The sequence below is a fragment of the Penicillium odoratum genome (assembly GCF_028828045.1).
Source record: "Penicillium odoratum strain IBT 22623 chromosome Unknown utg000006l_segment0_segment0, whole genome shotgun sequence".
NCBI classification, from domain to species: Eukaryota; Fungi; Ascomycota; class Eurotiomycetes; order Eurotiales; family Aspergillaceae; genus Penicillium; species Penicillium odoratum.
The window spans coordinates 4,158,435-4,182,521 of NW_026643148.1; the positions used below are offsets into that span (position 1 = coordinate 4,158,435).

At 49.7% G+C, this 24,087-nt stretch overlaps 9 protein-coding genes across 9 annotated transcripts; 4 read left to right on the forward strand and 5 right to left on the reverse strand.

Moving 5' to 3' along the window:
- Positions 1-239: 239 nt before the first annotated feature.
- Positions 240-2,635, reverse strand: hsp88 (Hsp70 chaperone Hsp88; the record flags this gene model as incomplete). Its single annotated transcript, XM_057143872.1, has 4 exons — positions 240-830; positions 891-2,322; positions 2,421-2,452; positions 2,561-2,635. The coding sequence occupies 4 exons, from the start codon at positions 2,633-2,635 to the stop codon at positions 240-242; spliced, it is 2,130 nt and encodes a 709-aa protein (XP_056993160.1).
- A 515-nt stretch (positions 2,636-3,150) lies between these two features.
- N7520_009939 (oleate hydratase) lies at positions 3,151-4,805 on the reverse strand (the record flags this gene model as incomplete). Its single annotated transcript, XM_057143873.1, has 2 exons — positions 3,151-4,213; positions 4,264-4,805. The coding sequence occupies 2 exons, from the start codon at positions 4,803-4,805 to the stop codon at positions 3,151-3,153; spliced, it is 1,605 nt and encodes a 534-aa protein (XP_056993161.1).
- Positions 4,806-5,426: 621 nt separating this feature from the next.
- N7520_009940 (tRNA maturation protein LHP1) lies at positions 5,427-6,733 on the reverse strand (the record flags this gene model as incomplete). The annotated part of the gene is made up of 3 exons (XM_057143874.1): positions 5,427-5,520; positions 5,576-6,327; positions 6,389-6,733. 3 exons carry the CDS (start codon positions 6,731-6,733, stop codon positions 5,427-5,429), a joined length of 1,191 nt encoding a protein of 396 aa, XP_056993162.1.
- Positions 6,734-7,373: 640 nt separating this feature from the next.
- On the forward strand, positions 7,374-9,329 carry chsD (chitin synthase D; the record flags this gene model as incomplete). The annotated part of the gene is made up of 3 exons (XM_057143875.1): positions 7,374-7,421; positions 7,470-7,636; positions 7,688-9,329. 3 exons carry the CDS (start codon positions 7,374-7,376, stop codon positions 9,327-9,329), a joined length of 1,857 nt encoding a protein of 618 aa, XP_056993163.1.
- A 579-nt stretch (positions 9,330-9,908) lies between these two features.
- N7520_009942 (Dabb family protein) lies at positions 9,909-10,446 on the reverse strand (the record flags this gene model as incomplete). Its single annotated transcript, XM_057143876.1, has 4 exons — positions 9,909-9,969; positions 10,029-10,164; positions 10,237-10,323; positions 10,428-10,446. 4 exons carry the CDS (start codon positions 10,444-10,446, stop codon positions 9,909-9,911), a joined length of 303 nt encoding a protein of 100 aa, XP_056993164.1.
- A 934-nt stretch (positions 10,447-11,380) lies between these two features.
- On the forward strand, positions 11,381-13,412 carry N7520_009943 (putative RNA binding protein Ligatin/Tma64; the record flags this gene model as incomplete). The annotated part of the gene is made up of 3 exons (XM_057143877.1): positions 11,381-11,401; positions 11,492-12,281; positions 12,340-13,412. The coding sequence occupies 3 exons, from the start codon at positions 11,381-11,383 to the stop codon at positions 13,410-13,412; spliced, it is 1,884 nt and encodes a 627-aa protein (XP_056993165.1).
- Positions 13,413-14,267: 855 nt separating this feature from the next.
- N7520_009944 (alpha/beta hydrolase) lies at positions 14,268-15,209 on the forward strand (the record flags this gene model as incomplete). The annotated part of the gene is made up of 1 exon (XM_057143878.1): positions 14,268-15,209. One exon carries the CDS (start codon positions 14,268-14,270, stop codon positions 15,207-15,209), a length of 942 nt encoding a protein of 313 aa, XP_056993166.1.
- Positions 15,210-15,599: 390 nt separating this feature from the next.
- Positions 15,600-17,048, reverse strand: N7520_009945 (AA9 family lytic polysaccharide monooxygenase; the record flags this gene model as incomplete). The annotated part of the gene is made up of 1 exon (XM_057143879.1): positions 15,600-17,048. The coding sequence occupies one exon, from the start codon at positions 17,046-17,048 to the stop codon at positions 15,600-15,602; it is 1,449 nt and encodes a 482-aa protein (XP_056993167.1).
- Positions 17,049-19,617: 2,569 nt separating this feature from the next.
- N7520_009946 (putative membrane-tethered transcription factor (SPT23)) lies at positions 19,618-23,891 on the forward strand (the record flags this gene model as incomplete). Its single annotated transcript, XM_057143880.1, has 3 exons — positions 19,618-20,262; positions 20,311-23,706; positions 23,760-23,891. 3 exons carry the CDS (start codon positions 19,618-19,620, stop codon positions 23,889-23,891), a joined length of 4,173 nt encoding a protein of 1,390 aa, XP_056993168.1.
- Between the last annotated feature and the right edge of the window lie 196 nt (positions 23,892-24,087).

Here is a 24,087-nt window from a genome sequence, read left to right on the forward strand (position 1 = left end):
TCTATTCGTTGAGAAGAAAGCGATCTACATCATAACGGGTGCCATAAAGAACAAAAAACAATGTGACCAACTAAAAGAAAAGCCAGTTGATCTGGTCTAGGTCCGTGAAAACATCTCTTGAGCCTTTTCGTCATCATGCGAGCGTCGCTTTCAATCGGTGCTGAAAAAAAAGCGCACGACGCCCATATCAAAGTAACAGGGGTAAATAAAAACAGTTCAGATCCTCGGATCTACTGCGTTTACTCAGTAGCCTCACCCTCAGCAGGCGCATCCTTCATCTCGGCATCGCCTTCGGCGGCCTTCTCCTCAGCCTTCTTGGCCTCCTCCTCAGCCTTCTTGGCATCGAGCTCGGCGCGGCGCTTAGCGGCAGCCTCTTCCTCAGCCTTCAGGATGGCGTTACGCTCGTTTTCGACCTTCTCCTTGTAGCGCTGGATGATGGGTCCGGAAATGAAGCGGATATCTTCCATCTTGGCGACGTAGACGGACTTGGTGGTGTCATCACCCTCCTCGTACAACCAGTCCTCGGTGGTCATCAGCTTGGCCTTGAGCTTCTCTTTCTCCTCCTCACTGGCAAACTCGGCGTAAACACCGTCGATCTTGTCACGCAGCTCGTAGATAGTAGCCTCAAGCTCGTTCTTCTTCTCATCGGTCTCGGCAACGAGCTTGTCTTCCATGTACATGGCGTTCTCACGCTCCTGGAGAGCCTCCTTGGCAGCCTGGTCAATACCACCGACGCCGGAGACAATGGGCAGGTCACCCTTGCGGACCTGCTTCTTGACCTTGCGGGTCTTCTTGGGCTGCTCCTCGCCGTTGGCCTCAGTGTCCATGGCCTACAGAACATGTTAGTACAGATGAATTGGAAATCGGCAGTAGTGGCAAAAGTAACTTACATCGCCCTCTTCGGGAACGGGCTCCTCGACCTCAACATCCTCAACGTAATATCCAGACTCGACGTTCAAGATACCGTGAAGGTTCAGGCGAGCCTTGAGCTTGCAGATCATGAAGTCGTCATTGGCATCAGCCTTGACGCCCTTGACGGAGAAACGGCCGATCCAGGGGTTAACCTTGCCGGGGAGGCCCTCGGGGTTAGAGTAGCGAGCCTCGAGGTCGAAAGGCTGCTTGCGGTAGAAAGTAAGGATCTTAGTAGAGGGCATAACGTTGCCGCGGCCGAAGACGGTGAGGTTGGTGTCCTCATCAGGGATCTCGGGGGACTGCTCCCAGGTGAAGTCGATGGGGTAGTTGACGATGTCGTGAACAGCGAAGTCACGGACACGGAAAACGGGGGACAGGGTAGCGCAGCAGAAAGCACAACCACGGGCAATAGCCTCGTCTTGGTTGAGAGTGAAGGAAAGAGGCTTGTTGAAGAACTTGGAGATAATCTCCTTAATGGCAGGGACACGAGTGCAGCCACCGATCATCTCGATGTGGTCAATGTCATCGACGGTGAGCTTGGCCTCGGCGAGAGCCTGCTCAAGGGGAACGGTGAGTCGGTCCAGCAGAGGCTTGACCATCTCCTCGAGCTCCTCGCGCTTAACCATGGACTTAACATCAACATCGTTCATCAAAGACTCGATGCTCATGGGGGCCTGGGGGTTGGCGGACATAACCTTCTTCATCTTCTCGGCGGCAGCAACGGTACGAGACCAGGCCTTGGGGTGAGTGCGGATGTCAATGTTGTACTTCTCCTTGAACTCATCGGCAAAGCGCTCAGTAAGAGCAATGTCGAAGTTACGACCACCGAAGTGGCGGTCGCAAACGGTGGCCTTAACGTTGAGCTCACCCTTGCGGAACTCGACAATGGAGGCAGTGTAATCACTGGCACCAATGTCGACGAACACCACACGGCGGGGCTTCTCCTCGGGGCCGGGCAGGTCGAGCTTGGTGATACCGTAACCGAGAGCGGTGGCGGTGGTGTCGTTGACCAGACGGAGCACGTTGAGACCAGCAATATCACCAGCATCAATCATGGCCCGACGCTGCACATCGGTGAACCACGCGGGGACAGAGATGGTGACATCAGACACAGGGAGGCGGAGCTCCTTGGAAGTGATATCCTTGATCTTGGTCAGGTACATAGCAACCAGCTGAGTTGCTGTGAACTTCTCCTTCTTTCCGAGGTAGTTAACCTCAACACCAGCCAATCCGTTGACATCAACGATGGCAGCGCTGTTGTATTGCTGCTCGATCTTGACATCGGGGTCATCGAAGGAGCGGCCGATCAGGCGCTTCAAAGAACCAATGGTGTTCTTAAGGTTGGATGTCTCTTGTGTCTTAGCGGCCTCACCGATGTGTCTGCTGCGGGCGCTAAATCCAACGAGGGAACTGTTGGGCACAAATTTTCGAGTCAGTCATGGCCGGCTCCAAAAGTGAAAAAAATCTGACGGGGATGATGTCAGGCAATCGCGATCGCAATAACTTACGGGGTCTGACGATTGGAAACTTCATTGGCAATCTAAACGATCCAAAAGGATATCCGTCAGTATTAATTCACTATACCATAGGGTGGTCGCAATCTCAAGGGACGAGGGGTCCCGCAATGATAGGCGGGGCAAACACTCACGATATCAATACCCTTATTTCTGGCAACACCAATCTTGGTGCTCTGCGCACCGAAATCAATACCGACAACAGACATTGTAGGCTGATAGGGAAGTATAGATTGAGGGGGGAATATGGGGTGGGGAGGATGAAGAGGAAAGGTTCACAGAAAAAAGAAGTTTTAGAGGGGAGAATTTGCACGCCACTCCACTCTTATTATTGGGCGGGGATAGAGGCGATACCAGGGTATTCCAGCGGCGATCTGGCAAACTTTTGGCGGGTATTATGGAGTGGAAAGAAAGAAGGAATATTAGGCCACTGAAATAGTTATATTGATTGATCTGATCATATGAACAAGACTTCTTAATGCTATATACTGTCTACATTTGCCATCTGGACTGTGCGAGCATCGAACCTTCCAGCGGTTACTAGATTCCTTCACCGCTATGAACTGCGTGGCAGAAAAATATTCATTGACCGCTTAGATGACGTTACCTAATCCACAATAATATCATTGGATGATTTACGGTGTAAAAAGACTCCGATCAGGTACAATATCATCACTTACTCTCGCTCCACCATGTAAACGACAATGTAGTGAATAACTTGGTTTCACTTCCACAACAGAATCCTAAGTAGACCCAACATTGACGATTCCCTCGGTTCAAAATGAAGATCAAGACCCATCATTCGCGATACAGCCACCTGAGCGGTGCGAACACCGTAGCTAGTATCGACACAGCTATAATGCGGGATCTCCACAAATTCCCCAATCAAAGCAAGATTGGTCATTTTCTGAGGTATTACCTGCGGCCGATCATTAAGTGAACGTATCAACAACATAGCAGTCATCCGCGGCATGACACGAGGAATAGTCGTGGTTTTCGAAGGTTGAGAAGCAAAGTGTAGATGCCCCAACAGTTCTTTCGTGATCTCCGCGCCTGAACAACCATACATCGGCTTCCGGACATATTCCCCCAAACGTCTCGCATAGAGAGCGAAGCCCCAGAAAACCCGAATATTCGCCGGCTGGTGGACGAAGACGGGCTGCGTTGGAATGCAGCAGCTGATTTTCCACGGGCTCTCTTGGAAGGCAATCATGGAGCCGGCTTCGGTATCGTTGTGAGTGTGTAAGTCAACATATTCAATAAGACCAGGATCTGACGTGGTGATTGTGAAGGATTCCAGTAGGGATTCTGACTCGCGCGTGCAGAAGTTGTATGGATTACCCAGCATATCATTCCGGGTTCCAATCTCCAGCCAGATCGCCCAGTTCTCATCAAGCTCATCATGAGGCTCGAGTGAATGGCGACCTGGAGGGTGATCGTTCGTGCCTCTCGTCATGCCTGAGACTGTAGAGCCAGGTGCTATGAGAACAATATCATCCTGAGTGATTTTTTGCTGCATTCTAAATCCATTCTGGATCATACGGAGCTGCGAGATTGTTTCCTGGCCATTTTGAATAGTCGACCCGATATCCGTGATCGTTGTATCAAAGTGGAAATCCACGCCTAAGCTCTGGAGATGCAGGAATATAGGCAGGAAAATTGATTCTTTTTGGTAATAGCCCGTGATATCCAGGCAGTTCAATATGCTGAGACTGTGGAAGCCACGCAGATGTTGACGAATAGCACGTCGGAATTCAATTGCACTGTGCCATGGCTGGAATCCAAATCTAGAACAGCTCAGTCTGGGAATTACGGTAGACATTCGGGCAATACCTACTGGGCAGACCAAATCGTCCAGAAGGTGCTCTGGAAAAAGGAGTTCGGTAAAAAGTCTCGGATCTGATTCCTCCCCAGACGTTTCTCTCCCTTCATCATCAAAAGGATCAACTCCAGACGGTGTTTTGCGTTCAAGTTCAACGAATTTGTATTGATGTCACTCAAGGCGTTGTTTTTTTGAACAAGAAACCGTGTCCGACCTTCTTGTTTCCTGATCCGCCCCTTCTCTGCCAATTTAATATCATCTAGCACGGTGCAGCCCAGGCGATTTAACGAGGGCACCAGGGAAAGGAGTTCTTTTAGTGGCTTTCCGACCGGGACCGGTAGACATCCTGCAAACTGATCATAGCCATGAATGGGATCCCCGTTGTTATGCAAAACCTGTCCCATTGAAAGATGGGAATCCAGTACATGCACTTTTGATGCGGGTACATTAGCAAAATGCACCAAGTAGAGCGCAGACGCCAACGATGCAGTTCCGCTACCAAGTATCCATGCTTCGGTTTTGTCGGGGGAACGCCTGTCTTGCCCACGTTCGCTCATGCTGCCGATTTCAATTCACTAATTCTGGACCAAGATCGGCATATTTGAAAGTAAGAAGCATGATGATTGAGGTTGAATAAGGGCCAGTCGTCATGCACTTCAAAATATGGGGTATGATTCATATGATTCGAATTACTGACTAACATCCATGACAGCTTGGGACGCCACAAGGATTCCATGGAACTAATCACAGGAGAACATTTTTTCCCAGTACCAAGGATGATTGAGCAGCTACCAGTGGCAAATTGAGGACGCACGTATAGATGAACCTTGAAAGTCGGATCCGAGCCTAGAAAGGTATGACTGGCTGAATATTAATAGACTTGATATCACGCTCAAGATACTCAGGTAATGATAAACCGAGGTCAAGTCGCTCATAAGAAGGTATCCGCAGCTCTGCTTCGACCAGACCTGTGGAATGTATATAAGTAGTTTACAACTAAATTGTAATTCGTATAAAAAAACATCTATATTGTCATTACCCGACAAAAACGCCCTAAAGGAATTCGCCCTATGTAACATGGCCCAATCGGGTGGCCTGTTCCTATAACACTTTTGGATTCCGCCCAATGACTAGAATAAAGGAAAGCAAACCAAGAAACAATGGTGTGGTTGAATGCATTACTCCTTAGCATCGACCTTCTTAGCAGGACGATCACCAGCCTCGTCATCACGGGAACGCTTCTCGCCAGTGCTCTGCACGACGGGGACACCACTAGAATGGGCAATTAGTGACAAATTCCAAATTTAGATGCTGTGAGATCACTTACCGAGAATCCTTCTCCTGGCGACGGTCTTGGAATCCGTTCTTCTGGTCATCGTCACGGCGTTCGCGCCAGTCACGGTCGTTGCGACCACCACGGCCACCGCGACCACGGCCCCCACGAGCGCCACGACCTCCACGACCACGACCACGGCCTCCACGAGAACCACCACGAGCACCTCGGTTGGGCTGAACATTGCCATTCTTAATCTCTTCAACCTTCTCCTCGCAGTACTGCTTCTTGCTCTTGATGATGAGGTCCTTGCCGTTCCACTGGGGCTTAGGCTCAAGAGCGAGGAACTCCTGCTGCTTCTCCTCGGAAGCGAACTCGACGAAAACGCTGCCCTTGAAGCCCCGGTCATCGCCACGGCGCAGACGGATCGCGTTGATGGGTCCGTAAGTCTCGAAGAACTTCTCGATATCGTACTGGGTGCTAGGCTCTTCACGTCCGAAGCCCTTGGCGTAGATGCTGCGAGGCATAGTCTTGTCTTCCCAAACCTTGATACCCTCATCGTTGACCTCGGTTGTGACGGACTCGGGCAGAGGAACCTTGCGCTTCACAGCGGTGTCATTGTCAACCAGCTCGACAGTCTCGGCGGTCTTCAGGGCTTCAACAATGGCGGAGAAGGGTTGGAATCGGCGCATGCGCTTGAAGGAGTGCAACAGCTCGAGGGGAACAGCGTTGTTGGCGCTGCCGCCGACCTTGGACAGCAGGAACTTGTCAAGGGGAAGATTAGAGTCAGAGAGGTAGAACTCAACCTATTATGGGTCGCATTAGTGATCTCTTTCGTCCCACTGCTATTCCTTCTTGGCTTCATACCTGCTTGCGGATCTCGACGGGGTCATCAGTCTCTTGCAGGGAAGCAGCGTCAAACTTAGCGCGGCTGGTGCGCTGGTGGCGCGGCTCCTGCTGTGGCTTTGGCTTATCTCCGGACTGCTCGGATTGCTCAGACTTCTCACCCAGCTTAGCGGCGGCGGCGACGATGCGAGCCTCCTCGGAGTCTTCCTGGGCGGGCTTCTCAGTGGACTCATCGGCGGGCTTCGCGGCGGACTCCTCAGTGGGCTTCTCTTCGGCCTTCTCGCTGTTCTCGCCCTTCAGTTCATTCAAAACTTTCTGGACATCCTGCTCAGCCTCCACATTGGTGGGCTTCTGTTCGTCGGCCATTGCGAAAAATGTAGGATGACTTCCGTTAACAAGGGTGTCGGGACGGGTAGAGTCAAAAGATCGAGGTCCGACGATCGAATTAGCGATTGATTTCACAAGAGTTGAGAAGCTTGAAGAAATGCGACCGAGTTTATCAGAAGAGAAATAAGATTGGGACCGTTGATAAAGAGCTGGCGCGGGGAGCGAATTGGATTTTTTTTACCCGGAGCTATCTGTGCGGCCTGAGGTGTCGATGCTAGACCTAATTAATTCTACTGTGGGTCCCTCGAACGCAGCGGGTTATAGTTATAGTTATACAGCCTCATTTACTATGAGTCAATTGTGGGGAGTTCCAAGTAATTCCGCGGAGTTAGCTAGTGCTTTAATGTGTCTTTTAGATATGGAAAGATGTGAAAGCCTCGGAAATCGCATTTGGAGGGGAAATAGTGATCTCAAAGTGATTGTCGCGCCTGCCCGTTCAGGTATGGGTACTCGATGTCACTCTCCATCCTCGACACTCCATCAGAGAAAACAAACTTCTCACACATCTTAGACAATATGTCTTCCTCGTCATAAACATCATCCTTTTCACTATTTTCATTCCATTATCAGCATTGGGGCTTGGGTTCCAACTTTTGACCGTGTCTTTGTAGTCTTGACCATGGAAGGAGATCCAGAGGCCGGGACAGATGCATGGCATACAAAAGATGTACGTGAATCCTCCATCTCTCCAAATCTCTTCTGACCTGCATCTCAGATTGTGTACATTTCCATTGTTGGGCCGTTTATACTGGCGGCAGCGCTCGAATGGGTTCTCTGGCTGGCAGCATTCTTATACTGCTTGGTCAAAGTCTACCAAAAGGCAGATCATTGGAGTATCAGAGTCATGGCAGCGCTTATGATGGTTTTGTTTACCTTGCTCCGGTAAGTCTGATCCAATACAAGGTGGTGAGCGACAAACTGACCCATTGGCAGCCTTGCCTTTCTTCCGGTCATGGTCTTCACACTCCCCTTGCCACCCCAAGTCACCAATTACTTCCCGACTAAGATTTCAATGGGTTTCCAATGGTTCGCCTTCTGGTCCTTCTCCATCCTTCTCGTTGGACCTTGGGTGTTCTGCATTTACAGAATGATTACCCAACCGCTCGGAAGATCGAAGAAGATCAAAGGGGTGTTGAAGGATCGAACAGCTCCAAAGACAGTTGTTGTGATGCCCGTCTACAAGGAAGATGCATCAGTCCTAATTAAAGCGATCGATTCAGTCGTCGACTGTGACTACCCGGCCTCTTGTATCCATGTCTTCCTTTCTTGGGATGGTGATGCAGTGGACGAACCCTATCTTCAAGTCTTACAGCATCTTGACATCCCAGTCACGTTGAGAAGCTTTCCTCCAAGCATCGATGTCGCCTACAAGGGCTCTCGGATTACAGTCTCTCGCTTTAAACATGGAGGCAAACGAAATTGTCAAAAGCAAACGTTCAAACTCATAGAGACTGTGTACAAGAAATACCTGAAAGCATATGACGATTTGTTTATCTTGTTCATTGACTCCGATTGCATCCTTGACCGGGTCTGTCTGCAAAACTTCATGTACGATATGGAGCTTAAGCCCGGAAGCAAGCGTAATATGCTTGCCATGACAGGAATCATTACGTCGACAACGGAGAGGCACTCGCTTCTGACACTGCTCCAGGATATGGAGTATATTCACGGTCAACTCTTTGAGCGTTCTGTAGAGTCCGCTTGTGGGGCTGTGACCTGCCTACCAGGTGCCTTGACGATCTTGCGATTCTCCGCTTTTCGCAAAATGGCCAAATACTACTTCGCAGACAAAGCCGAGCAGTGCGATGATCTCTTCGATTTTGGCAAGTGTCACCTTGGGGAGGATAGGTGGCTCACCCACCTGTTCATGATCGGGGCCCAGCAAGCCTATCAAATTCAGATGTGCCCCGGCGCTTTTTGCAAGACAGAGGCCGTTCAGACCTTTAGCAGCCTTTTGAAGCAGAGACGACGCTGGTTCCTCGGTTTTATTACCAATGAGGTATGCATGGTCACTGACGTCCGTCTTTGGAGACGTTATCCGTTGCTTTGCCTTGTTCGATTCATGCAAAACACCATTCGAACTACCACCCTACTGTTTTTCATGATGGCCATTGCAATGCTCACAACCTCGAAAGCAGCTAGTGATCTACCGATCGGGTTCATTGGGGTCGCTCTCGGGCTCAACTATATGCTGATGATTTACTTTGGCCTCCGTCTCAAGCGCTACAAAACCTGGTTGTACCCGCTCATGTTCATTATGAACCCTATCTTCAACTGGATCTATATCATGTATGGGATTTTCACTGCTGGTCAGCGTACCTGGGGCGGACCACGAGCAGATGCCGCAGCAGCAGACGAGCAGGACATAGAGACGTTCCGGACAAGCCTAGTCAGCAAACGCCGATCTGTACCGGTGAGGCCCTCGAGCCATATTGAAGGACGCTTTGCGCCTGCCACACAGCATGTCGACGTTTTATACTACGATGCTGTCCCGGAAGGGCTTCCTAGATTTGAGCCTCCTAAAGCTTTTCGTGACTCGTCATCATCCAGAGGATCATCCTCGATGGCAGTTTGAATTCTATTGTCCCAAGTCCGCGGTCATGCTCCCAACATCAAGTATCCTTAGCAAGTATGTATACTGTTAATTAATATATACTACCTTCAAAGAGCCACTTCAATTTAATCGTCCTCTTTTGTTAGTATGCACCTGCACCGGAGACTTATCCACCAGATCAAGAACATACACATCAATTGGTACTTTCGAGTCAAGTACCTACCTGTTTTAGCGAATCAGTAGAGTCAGATACATGAGCTTTTCAAGGATACAGTGTAGCCTCTGATGTATCCTGAGGTCTGGAGCCCCAGGGACACCTATTATTATGAAATTTACCGACGTAGTATCAGAATTCGTGGACGATCTGGACAATAGAAGTTGCCTATGACTTTTATCTTGCTTTCGGAAGCTGCAGTGCATGCCTCTGCCAACGGAAACCCAACTGGATTACCTCAATTATCCGATGGATATGCGAGCAAATGATGTTGTAGTAGCATATAGGAAACAAGCAGTATGTTGCACTTCCATATTTTCAATGGATAATTTCATTGTTCCCTTCTATTCTGCAAAAGTCTTTCTTCAAAAGTCATGCAGTATTTCTCAAAACTCCAGATCATAAGCCAAGGTATCCTCGCACAGCTCCTCTCGCCACTTAGAAACCCTAATAAAACAAATCAGCAACCTTGGAATCAAATCTGCATACGCTGGTTCAACACTCACTCCAGGTGGGCCGGGTGCACAGCATATTCCGCCACGTTTTCCTTCTTCTCCAAAACGGCCACAAGTCCCATATCAAATCCCTTCGCACGGGGAACGCAGATCGGCAACGGGGTATTCGCTTCAAGGGAAACTAGACCTGTTCAAAGGATAATATCAATTCTGTGAGACTGTGTCCCATATATATATCTCTCTGGTGTTGTGGACTGACCTGGAATTTTTCCAACCATTCCCTTGGCTGTTAGGGTCCATTGTTCAATTTGGGCTGGTGTCACACCTGCCTTGAGGCGGAAAAGTACTGGGATTTTGTTGTTAGCTCAGTGAGAGATAGGGGGATGGGTGATGCCCCGCATTATCATCGGAGGCGGAGTGCGGGGATATTGGAATTCAGGCGCGGCTTACCGACGTGGTAAACAGGCATTTTGGATGAGGATTGGTCTGGAGATCAGAATTTTTTTAAACCAAAAAAAAAAAAAAAAGGGTTGAAGGTGTGCAGGTGAGGAATTGGATTCCGCTGGGTAACGATCTGTTTATGAGGGATCAATGCGTGCGACCTTGAGCGGGGATATCGGGCCATCTCCGGCAGTTTCAATGGGATATCGGAAACTCGCATTCTCATTGGATTAACTGTTCTATGCTTTCGATTTCTTATTGGTGGATCCCTAAGCATTTATAATCTATGGAGTTGACCTCCGGGGAATTCATGTTTAAACAGAACAATGCAGCAGTAGACTAATAGAAAGATATGTGCTTTGCTCCAAGATCCACTTTACCATGACAATTAACCATGTTGTCTATTATAATTCCGACGGGGAAATATCGAAGTGCAAAGGTTAAAAGCCGATTAAGTCTTGTTTAGGCTTGAATGCTAAGATTGTCTTAGCTAGTTCTCATCAATCTTCTAACCCGACTGATAGGTAGTGTACTATGTTTCATTATTACCAAGAATTAGTCATTGAATGATTTAATGTGTCATTATGTCTTTTTTCACTGACGACCTAAGATTCACGGTGAGTCATAATGTATCTTTTGGCTATTGGATGTATCAGCGAGATTTAGAAATCCTTTCACAAGATAGCTTATCATATAAAACTTCTTAGAACCCAACGTGTAAAGGTATTTGTGGAAACTGATTTGGTGGTGATTAACATATCTAAATCACAAGGGAGCTGTAGTCCTGTGGGGGGAACTTGAAAGCGGGTTATCACCATTTTTTGTTCTTCACTTTTCCCATCCAACTTTGTATTCTTCCAAGGTTGCATTCTTCCCCAGTCCCTTCTCCTGGGACAACTTTTGGGGAGCTTCACCTTTCTCATATATTTTCTCATATTCTCCAGCCGGTCTCCCTAGCCAAAATGTTCAAGAAGAAGCCTACGGTCCGTGGCCGCCCTCCCCGCACTGCCCCTCCTTCCTGCTTCAACAGCACCATGAAGATGCAAAGAACGCAAATACTGACATTTTCCTAGATCAAAAACTTGTCTCCCCTTAGATCTTCCGATCGGAGGAAAATAGCCGATCAGATCATCAAAGACTATCAAGTCCCCGTTCCCTCCTCCGCAGAGACAACACCCGCCCCGAATACAGCGAGCCTGAGCGCAGTACGAAATGCATTGCTCCCAGAGAATGCATTGACTGCACGCTTCACAACAACTGCCGGTCCGGACCTGCGAGAGGTGCAAGGTATTGTGTATGTTGGTGCACATACAGATGGCGACGAGCGAGTGCTTTGGTTCAAGATCGAACATGGCCCCGGAGCCGATAAGCGCCTCTATCCGACCGTCTATACCTTGTGGTCGAACCCGAAATTGGTGCCCTTACTATACACACCAGAGATGGTGATGCAGAAGCTTCATGCCGGAGCGGATTTGATGACTCCCGGGCTTGCGAATGAGCCTCCTTTCCCACAGCAGGCTGTCCAGGGAGCTGTGGTGGCTGTTGCTGGTCTGAATAAACACAGCGTACCTCTATTCGTCGGATTGTGTGAGATTGATGTTTCTGCGCTGGGAGAGGTTCAAGGGACAAAGGGAGTTGCTGTGCGAGGTTTACATTGGGAGGGCGATGAACTCTGGGCTTGGAGCTCATCATCACGGCCGGGACGTCCAGCTCCCGAATATCTTGAGGGATGGGACGAGGAAGTTGAGGACAAAGTTGAGAAAGCCGTTGCTGATCTCACTTTGGAGGAAACGCCAGCTGGTGACGCCGTTGATGATGCGCCCGCTGTTGAAGAACCTGCTATGCAGGAGCCCACGACAGATGGTAAGGATCGGATCGTGGACGTACATTGGAAAATTCGCGGCATGCTAACAATCTATAGAAATTGATGATGCTTTCATCAAGGCCTTCGTTTTTGCTCTCTACAAGCTCAAGCAGGACAACCCTGACGCCCCTAACCACAACCTTGCTCTACCGATATCACCTTCCATGTTGGTAGCAAACATGATTACCCCCTACCTTCCGATCTATTCCCCACAGCAAACTCAGTTCTATAACATCAAAAAGACCAGCTGGAAAAATGTGAAGAAATTCATCAAACATCTGGATAAAATGCAGCTGGTCAAGTCCAAAGACCGCAGTGGCCAAGAAACATACATTTGGGATGTTGATTTTGATGACCATCACGTTCAGAGATTCGTGCCATACAGACTTCCATCGAAGAGCGTTCTAGAGTCTGCTTCAGAGAGCAAGAAACCTGTTGCAACCGGGGGCGCAGATCCCTCGGTGGGACAGACACTTAATGTTCAAACTCTGTACAGGCCAACCCAGAAGTTGACCCCAGACATTTTCCCTGCTCTCTCTACCACCAGCCCGAAGAACTACTACAAATACTCGGAAGTTTCTTCCCACCTGGACCAATATGTCCAGTCCCAAAACCCACCTCTAGTTTCAAGCGATAACCGACGCATCATCAACCTCAACCCATACCTTGCCAACACCATTTTCTCATCTTCATCCTCAGAGGACTTAGGAGCCCTGAAGCGCAAAATGGTTACCCGCGACGGGCTACTCAAGCGCATCATCGAGGACCATGTCTTCTTACAGCCTTACTATGCGATCCTCAAACCTGGTCAAACTCTTGCAGACGTCAAGCCCAAGGCAGGCGCTTCACCAAAGGCAGTCATTACTCTCGAAAAGCGAACTGGCTCGAAGACCGTCACAAAGATTACCAACCTAGAAGTCTTCGGTATCATCCCCAGTCTTTTGGCCGAAGAGCTCCAAAAGAAATGCGCCAGTAGTACCAGCGTTACGCAAGCTGTTGGTGCTCCCAAGGGAGTGATGGAAGTCTTGGTGCAGGGTGACCAACGAAAGATTCTGGATACGGCTCTCACACGCCGTGGGCTGAAGAGTCAATGGATTGATGTGGTTGATAAAACCAAGAAGAAAAAATAGATTACGCCCATCGGTGAATGAGACTTTGAATTGCATGTTAGCATGGTGTGACCTCGTTTGGGACAAGATACCTGCTTAGCGCCGATTGGTATCTTTGAGATGCCATTAGTGGACCGCTATAGATTCTAGAGGACTTCCAACTTTACCAAGGTTCCGCGGCACGAAATGCGCGGCGCCTAGAATAAGAAATGGTTCTGCTATGTCTCTTACCATTTACCTGGGCTTCCACTCAGTATTCTACCATTTCTCCTGGCTTATTTCCTACTATATTAGTTTAGATGAAACGCTCTCTAAAAAGGCTCTCTTTAGTGATACATATTCAAGGGAATGAATAGAAAGAGAAAAGAAGCTCGGGCCTGGAGGTTCAAAAATATGTACAAATTTACCATGGCGCTTACCCTCGGTATATTCAAGAGCTTTCAGGGGGTGATAACTTCGTAAAGAGTTTTGTGCATAACAATTGTGCTATCCTGCATGATTTAATCCGGGATGACAGCCGAGAACCTTAAGTTAATAAATTAACGTAACTAAAAATGATTCTTGACGGACTTAAAAAGCTTCAAGTGTCATCAGATCAGCGGGGTGGCTTTATCACCGAAAGTCCGGGGTTCTTTGAGTCAGCGCACCAATCAAAATACATCGTCACTATTTTAAGTGGGTCATGGGTGCCAGCGATGACACACCGTTATGATTCGCCACTTTTCATGATTGCTCCACCAAAGTAGCTGATCTATGGTTCTTTGGTCAGTAAGGGTCATTATCTAGCACTATAAAGGGAGGGCTAATCCAGCCATCTCAAGAACAGTAGCACAATCTGAGAACTACTCTATCCGTGAAGCAAATTAAACAACCGCCATGTCTGAGACTATCAAGCCTGTCAAAATCCCCGGCATTGCCTGGGAAATCGCCGCCGACATTCACCTCCCACCCAACTTCGACGAGAACAAAAAATACCCAGCCGTCCTCTCCGCCCACCCAATCGGCTCCTGCAAAGAACAAACCTCCGGAAACATCTACGGCAAAGCAATGGCCTCAGCCGGCTTCGTCGTAGTCGCCTTTGACGCATCCTTCCAGGGAGCTTCAGGCGGTACTCCCCGCTTCGTCGAGAACCCCGAATTCCGCGTCTCGGATTTCCGCTACGTAACCGACTATATTCAAACACTTCCCTACGTTGACCCCGAGCGCATCGGAGTCCTAGGAATCTGCGGCGGCGGAGGCTACGCATTCAACGCCACAATGACAGACTACAGACTCAAATGCTGTGTCGGTATTACCCCTGCGAATTTCGGCCGGCTTGTTCGGGAATCGTTTGGTGGTTTCGATCCTGCCGGCGCATTGGAGAAGATGGCTAACCAGCGCACTCTTGAGGCGAGGGGTGCTGAGCGCTATATTCTTCCTTTCTTGCCGCCGACTGTTGAGGAGGCGAAGAAGATGACGTCTGATCCGGACATCGTCCAAGCGACTGAATACTACAAGACTAGTCGGGGTCAGAAACCGGGTGGTGCTACTAGTGCGCTTTTCTCGTTTAATAGTGCTGCTGCTTCTTGGGATGCTTTTGCTTATGCGGAGGTTATCATGACGAGACCGTTCATTGCTGTTATTGGGAGTATTCCGGGTGGGTTTGGTGCTTATCGGGATGGTCATGAGATATATGGGAGGGCTGCTTCTAAGGAGAAGGAGTTGTTGGAGTTGCCTGGTGTTACGCACTATGAGCTTTATGATGAGCCGAAGGCTGTTAAGGCTGCGCTTGAGAAGGTCTTGCCATTTTTGAAGAAGCATCTTGGTGAGGCTCAATAGGTATGGTCTTGATGCCTGCTTGTGCCTTTTCTGAGGATTATTGGTCTTTGTTCGTACTTTTCATGATGCTTCAGTAATCATCTAGATATTCAAATGGAAGAAATGAGAATATATTTACAATCTACTCTGGTCTGAGTAAATAATTGAGCAGTCTAACAATTCCATTCATAAAAAGTATAAAGAGGCTTAGAAGAAGCCTCTCATCTCCTACAAAGAGGAGGGAAAAGAAGAAAAGAATGCAACAATACCAAGTCATATAAGGTGTTTGTTACGAAACGTACTCGAATGAGTAACACAAGACAGGATACCTGATCCAAGCCCAAGAATCAAATCAAAGCATGTTGTGCTCCACACATTCCCAATCTAGATGCAAACCAACACTTCTAGACTCTAGTTCGAGATGGAAATGTCACGGGCGTGCACCTTATCATTGCTAACCAGCCACTTGAAAGTCTGACGCAGCAGTTGAAGAACCTCCGAGGCACTCAGGGAGCTGAGGTAAGAAGTCCAGTCGCTGGAGACGTAGTCCGATTCGGTGGATGTGGAGCTTGAGCTTGAACTGGTAGAGCCGGAGCCGGAGCCGGAGGACTCGGAGCCAGAGCCAGATCCACTTCCAGAGCCGGAAGTAGATCCAGAGGCAACGCTAGCAGAGGATGTCTGAGTAGGCTCACTTCCCTCAGTGACGGTTGTGGTGACGGCGACGGCGACCGGGACAGCGCTGGTGGTCTGCACAACAGACTTGTCAGTAAGGGTAACCAGCTCAGTGACCCAGGAGGTGCTGGTCTCGGTCAAAGTGATCACAGTGGGGGTAGCAGTGGCAGACTGGTGCTGCTCAGCAGCGCTGGGGGCAGTGAACTGAGCAGGAGCAGAGGTGAAGCTGGGGGAGCTGGGCTGGCGGCTAAAAGAGGGACGCCATGCGCGAGTGGAGTTGGAGAAGGGTGGGGTGAAGGAGGGACTCCGGGTTGGGGAGGCACTGACGGATGCGATAAGGGTGGTTGTGGGTACAACTGATTCCACGGAGGCAGGGGTGCTGGTGACCTCGGCGCTGGTGGTGGCTACTGCAGTGGTAGACACAGCGGTGGAAGCTGTGGTAGCTGCGGCAGTGTACAGAGTTGGACCGGGAATTTCATAGGTGCTTAGGGAAGTGTAGATGTTGATCAGAATGCCCGGGTCGGTGTTCTTGTACAGGGCGGTACCCAGGGTACCTGAAGGAGTGGCGCTACCTCCGCCGGTGACCTTCAGGTTGATACACTGAGGGTAGTTTTGGGCGCCATTTGTCTCCTCAGCCGAGTGCAATGCGATGATCTCGTGACGGAGAACATAGTTTCCATCCGCAATATCGCTGGGAACGGTGACAGTGCGGCTGTTGTTGTTGGAGATAAGGTTATCAGTCGCCCAGGTACCAGGCACGTCGGTGTCGCTGATCAGACCACCCTGGTCGATCTTGAAAAACTCCAAAGTGGTCTTATCCACATCGGCACAGTCCCCATTGCAGTTGGCCATGTAGGTAATAACAGGACCGTGGTGGCTTGAGGGCCAAGTAGTCCACTGAAGCTCAACGGAGCCACCAGCCTTGACAGGCGCCTCCAAAGCAGCTGCCTTGGCATCCTTGTGACAAATGATGTTGGAGTTGGCGTACTCCGAGCCATCGATATAGCCCAGATCAGTCTCGTCCTCTGACCAGGCAATGAGCTCAGGGGGGTCGCTCTCGTAGGGGTACTCGGTGATAATGTATCCGCCGTAGTAAGTGTCGTCAACCACGATACCGCTCACATAGCCGTGACCAGCCACCAAGGCAGCGGATCCGAGGATCAATCCAGTAATCTTGGACAGAGACATTTCAGTCGATTTTGGTAAAAATGAACGCACAGCGTTTGGATTCAAAGAAGGTCGAAAAAGAATGACAAAATGGGGACTTCAAGTCAACCCAAAGAGAACGGAAGGTACTAGACCTGAGAAGAGAAAGAATGGAATAGAAAGGACTGATGATCGATCAAAAAGCAGATCGTCAAGGCGTCCTTTGCCCAGCTTTATATCCAGCATCACCGGTCGTAGGGCCGGGCATGGCTTCTTTCGGGTCATGATATCCGAACCAAGACCTCCACCTCTCTGACAGACCCATCATGTCTGACCATCCTTAATGTCATCGAAGTCTCATTTTCATGGTTCTCAAACATATCCACCGGCTTGTTTGTTGGCCATAGGTGGAGAATCCCCAAGCAACCAAACGGGTAATGCGCCGAGGTGTGAGATAGATGAATAGCAATGTCTGCAAAGCGCCGAGGATCCTGCTAAACGCCACATTAACTAAGGTATAAAATCTTGGCATTGTTCTAGAGACTTTTAGAGTGCCCAAACCACTAGTCAGTAGCTGTCGATCTTAGGCGGCTCTCTGCGACGTTCTAGGTTTCACCCTTTCATCCAATCTCCTTCCATTGGCTGATTCCTACATCGTACCTGATATCTCGTCACTTGCATTCTCCAAGTTGACATCCAGCTTATTTAGGATCACACAAAGCTTTGTCCCTGACAGGGGCCACATGGAAGGTGGATACTTGTTTTGAGGGGTTTTGAATACGGAAACAAGCCCAATTAACGCTAGTGAGCTGTCAAATGTCAAACAGATTGAGCAAGTCATGATCAGCGATCTCCAACGTCATGTCAACACATAAAGGCCAGTGACCAGTTCACGGGATCGAACTCAGCTGTTCACATTTAGGTCAAGCGTCATTTCCAAGCCTCGAATTCATTGTGCAAATGACAAATTAGACCATATCCGACTTCGAATGGTCCAGCCACAATTAATATGATGATGGAGAGGGGCAACTGCAGCGGAGAATTAGTCTGAAACATCCGGTGGGCTCGGCGCACACAAGAAGTCCGAGAGCGAAAGCGCCCCTTTTAACCGTTCAATTCGAGGCTCAAGCCTCTTGATCCTCCTTGATCCAGGGGTTTATTGTTGAAGCGCGTCCCCTTTGCAATTTCGTCATCTTTGTGAGGCATTTTAATAAGACAAATAAGTATTACTACCCGTGGACTCCGTATATGTATAAGAAAGCCACCACTCAAAACACCCAAGACTTAGGCCTTAGATCTTTCAAGGTTCCGTTCCTAGAGAAAGTCCAGTGCGCACATTTGAGAGCCCCTCATGCAGCCAAGAAGAGCTGTCAAAGCGCATTGACCCAAGATCATTATCGGCTTCGAACTTGGGATCTGGCCGCGTATGAACATACCGGGCTTTCGAGCCGATAAGCCTGCACGTCGCCAAATCTCTCATTCTTTGTGACGCATGTCAGAGCTCAACAACGTGAAGTACGAATGACAATTGTTACGATACCTACTCCGTAGTCGGAGCAGCGAATGGCGTTGCGATAAAAAGTCGATCATATCTAAGAGTAGGCTGATCTGCATCAACAATGGTGTCTTACTATCAGTGAGTGTCGTCCAGAAGCACCGATCGCAAGATAGTAACACAGTGGTGTGATACAAGGGGGCCCGATACAGATTACCAGTAAGTAATCCCGAGATGCACCCAATCACTTACCGGTTTATCTGTACCCGTCCCCGCGAGGGGTTTAGGAGGTGATTAGCAGCGGCGGATCATTCCAAGGATAGTCGAGTGCGTTGTTCTCCCAGTCGGGGTTACACGGGTTGAAGCCATAACGATCTCCATTGGATCCAAAGTCCACAATCTAAAGATATACATAAAAACACATAGAGTATAAGTATCAAGTACGAGAGTAAGAGAGTAGAATGGAAAGGAGTAGGAACGAATCCTTGATACACTCAACTCACTGGTCACCGCTTCTGCCTGCCTCAGGTATCAACATCCTCACCGTAACTACGCAATACATAAAACATCTACGTTAGTGTCCAGGGTTCTGGTTCCTCTGTAATTTGATCTTGAAATCTGCGTGCTATCAGCTCATCTATTTTATCCTTCACTTCTCCATTAACAAAGTGATTGTTCCGATTCGCCCCCCTCGCACGTTCCCGTTTCTGCCGGTCTGGATCCGCGCTCACACTTTTCCCGCTCTCCTTTCTCGACTCCACAAGGTCGCTTTTACCCCAGCAGCTTTACATCTCTCAACCCTTTTTGAGCCTTTTGACCAACATCAACACCAGTTCCAGGAGTCATGGTCATAAAAGACCCGTACTGTTACTACGCTTAAACATAGATAGCCCTACAGCTATTTGATCCCACCTGGTTTCCTCCGAACCCCCGTCTTTCCCCGATCGCTATCCCACCACACACGCGACAATCGCAACATCCAAATTACAAACGACTGGAGGGTGGCTGGTCGCATTGAACTCCTGTCGATTCAGATAAATAGGGAAGGGCAAACGAATTATGGGACCTTTAGACGCACCCTCCTCGCCGAACTTTCCTGCCCTGGACCCCATCATAATGGACGATGAGATGGAGTCGACCTTTCGCAACGCCAATATGGATTTCCTCGACCCGACAACCCTTGACATGCCCTCAGGATCCGCTGGAGGAGACTTCGATGACTTGTTCGCCCACGTTACACACAACCGCTCGAATGCCGCTTCGGAGTCATCGAAGGCTTATCAAGACCAACACCCCCTGAGGCAACCACCAGTGATGGCAGCAGATTCACCAGCAGAGTCGCCAGACAATTCAAGCCGTAGTTCATCCTCGGAATCCCCGCGCAATCACATCCGCCATGCCTCGGTCGCCTCAACAAATTCCGCCGCTCATAGTGAGAATCCGTTGACATCCGCTGGTTTCCCAACAGAGGATTGGATGCGCCCTGAGTTGTCATCCGTGAAGGAAGAATCACCGTTTACCATTGATCCTTCTTATGCCATGGATGGGTTCTCCATGGATCCCGACTTGGAATCGAGCAACAAGGCCATGGATGCCGCCTTTGATTTTGAGAGCGCTGCGAGCAGTCCCAGCCCGCTGAAGATCGAGAACCTACCACAACACAATCCCCCGACCGGCTCAACATCACAATTCTGGAGCCCTTCGGCAATTCCTGCACCACCGCCGCCATCGAACGAGGCTCCGGCCGCAGCCAGATCATCGGTAAGTCACAAATGGCAGTTTCTGGTTATTGGTCTTAACTCTCTGCAGGCCCCGGCCCCCGGATCGCCCTTTTTTCCATTTGGGCTCAAAGAACAGTCTCCATTCTCAGGAACATTTCGCAATGACTCGGAGAGACTGGCTGCTCCGCAATGGGGCACCCAGTCCCCATCCTCACTATTGGAAGAAAGCTTTGGAGGCATTAACATGAATGGACAGTCTCCACTAAATCAGTCAATGTCGCCTAGCATGAACTTTGGCTCCCCTGCTGCATACCCATTCCCCGTCAATTTTGCGTCGTCGCCCGCTCAGCCGGCGGATAACAACTCGATACAACCCGTTCTCACAGTGCATCCGACCTCCCTCAAATCCCGTGTTGAAACCCAGATTCCGATCCGATTAACGCTCTCCCCGCTGCCGGCCAGTGTGAAGAAGCTGCGCCTCCCGTCTCATACCATTTCCAAACTCAAATTTCTCGCCTCTGCTACCACTGAACCTTCACCCGACACTCTGCAGCTCTATACAAGTCTAGTTTGTACCAGTGCAATGCAAGACCGTGAGAAGTTAAAAAGAGCCTTTGCACGCACAAGAGGCGAAAGGTATCAGAACGGGAACGGTTCGAAAGAAGATCAGCCATTGGAAGGCGGAGATGTGGTGATTTGCGGCGGGTGTATACAGCGAGAACGAAAACGCGCTTCTCGAAAGAAGCAACGCAAGCCCGAAGAGGACGAGCTATTTCAAAAGGACGAGGAAAAAAGGGTCATCGTTTTCAACACGAGCGAGATCAAGGAATGGACCGAGCCGCCCAAGAACACTACCGGTTATGATATGCAGAGTCCCCCAGGCTCAATGCAAGTAGAGCTTCCGATGCGAATTGCTTGTTACTGTCGGCATCAAAATGAGAAGCTTGGGTTCCAGGTTATCTTCACTATAAAGGATCATCTGAACAACGTCGTCGCTCAGGCAATCACCAATTCAATCATGATCACCGATGACCACAAGACCCAGACTCCTGCCGCTCCACCACCAACGGGCCCTTCGCCTTCATTACCAGATGGAACTCAGCTACCTGGCGTTAGTGTGTTCTCGTCTGGGTCTAATCCGGATATTAAAGGCAATGGTGCGTTTGCATCACCTCAGTCGCCTACCGATCTCCAGGGACTTCAGCAAAGGTTCAACTCGCAGTATCAGCTTACACCAAGCTCGTTTGCTGGTCAAGGCTCGGCTAATAGCGCCCCTGCAACTTCAAATACATCCCGAAGCCTGTCTCGGCAGGCATCGCCAACTGATTTCCCTGGCCCACAGACCAAGCGACGGAAGCACAGCAGTTCTGGAAGACTCCCGTCCGAATTGACCATGACGAGAATGGAGACACCGCAATCATCATCTGCAATGAGTGGCGCTCAACTTGCTGCCGCTCGTGGATATGCCTCCCCAACAGAGAGGCCGTTTGTGACACCGTCATCTATGAACGGACAGTACGGAAATGGACCACCGACTCCCAGCCAAAGTAATGACAATAATCCCTTCTTCAATCCCACACCAGCTCAACGTCAGAGCTTGGATAGCTTGGCCCATCAACCTTTGGCGTCGGCGCCCAACTCTGCTCAGCCTAGTCGTCCAGGAACACCTGGTGGTTCTGGTCGCAACGGCTTCCAAGATCCAAATCTCGCACTTGGTCTTGGTGCCAACCCTGCGAGCCAAATATGGCCACCTCTTAATGCCACACCCAACCGTCTTCCGTCAGTGATACACAAGCTTGTTCCGGCGGAAGGATCAATTATTGGAGGTACAGAGGTCACATTATTAGGTAGCGGTTTCTACCCTGGTATGGAGGTTGTATTCGGTGATACACTTGCGACGACCACGACATTCTGGGGAGACAAGTGTCTCAACTGTCTGACTCCGCCCGCTCTCCAGCCTGGTCTGGTTTCGGTTATGTTCAAACATGAACATCCGACTTTTGGTCAAGTGCAGCAACCCCAGCCACTCATGCCGAAGCAACAACTCTTCTTCCGATACGTGGATGATCGTGAGCTTCAGATGTACCGCCTGGCTCTAAACATTCTTGGCCAGAAATTGGGCAGTCAGGCAGACGCATTCCAAACCGCTCAGCAAATCATGGGCAGCGATCCCAATGCCTTTTTGAATATGCAGAAAGACATGCAGGGCGGTTCTTCTGGTGGCCATCAACGACAGGTACCAGGGATGGAAGCTCAGGGTAAGCTCAGCGATCTTGACTCCAAGATGCTGACTTACCTGGAATTTATCGATCTTGATGACAGCCCGCGGCCGCCTCGCTTCAATTCTCGCAGCACAACCGGGCAGTCCCTCCTGCACTTTGCGGCCTCGTTGGGATTGACTAGGTTCGTTGCGGGACTGTTGGCTCGTGGTGCCAATCCGGATGTGCAGGACAACACTGGCAACTCGCCAATGCATCTGGCTGCACTCCACAGCCATGCTCACATCGTTCATCGACTTCGTCTGGCTGGTGCCAACGCTAATGCCCGGAGTGTACGAGGCTTCACTCCTGCCGACCTTGCCACATCGCTCCCTACACACCAGGCCGCATTGTTGCCTTCTCGTAACTACCGTTCCCGCAGCGTCGGCTCTCTCACTTCACGCCGCAGGCATAGCAGTTCTGCTTCGCTCAACTCTCTTTGGGAGGCGTCGTCTGCTTCCGGATCACTTGGTCATGCCGTTGATGATTCAGAAGAGCTGGACGACAGCGAAGAGTTGGACAGCGAAGATTCTGACGACATGCCTCTGCAGTTCAATATTTCTCGGCGATCCAGTATGCACCAAGATGTCATTCCCTCGATTGTGGATGGTGGCAACCAAGGCGTGGCCCATGCTGGTGTAGGTTTTACTCCGCCCGCGGCAGTCGTCGCATGGCGGAATCAGCTGGCTGCACAGATCAATCATTTCCAGCAGAGTATGGCTAATGCTTTCCCCAATATGCCTGCTTTGCCTCCAATGCCTGCTCTACCCCCAATGCCCGCTCTCCCAGACTATCAGGCCAACCAGATGATGCGTCGCATCACTAATCTTGTGCCTCATCGCCCAGTCGCTGATGGATGGTGGGACTACTTGAAGGGCAACACTGCCCAAACTCATACTGAGCCGCCTTCCTACGATGAATTGTATCCGCACCAGCAGGCTCGCGAAGATGAGGCTGAGATGAAGAAAACATCTCTTCTGCGGGCGGCGACTGAGGCTGCATTAGATCAACACTTTGAGGTTCAGAGCACTGTGATTGCCTCTACATCTGCTGCGGCGGCAGCTGCAGCTTCCACTGCCCCTGAACGCCCACGATCTGCGGATGAACTCAAGGATATCACCATTGGGAAGAATGTCATTTCGCGGGAGCAGCAGAAGCATCTCCGAGAACATCAGGCTCGTCGCATGAAGGGGTTGGGTAGCGACCGTAACCTCTATTTCATTTGGGTAAGTCATTCGACATCTTTACCTCACAACAAATGTGTACTGACTCTTTTTAGATTCCCCTTCTTCTTCTAGTTATTTGCGCGTGGGTACGGAGCTATGTACCTGGAATTTGGCAAGGCGTCACGGACAGCTTTGATTTTTTGAAGACTCGCTATGCACAGCGGGCTGTGGAAATAGGTATTTAGGATTTCTTATGTTTTTTCTTTGTTTCTGCGCATCTTGGTGTTTTATCTGAGCGAGTTACCACCCCATCTACCCCTGTTGCCACATGTTCTGTTTTGGTTATATTTGCGTATAATGACAGGGTACGACCATATACAGTCAAGCTTGCAAAAGCAAGGTTTTAGGCCTTTTGTATTTAACATAGACCAAAATCAATTT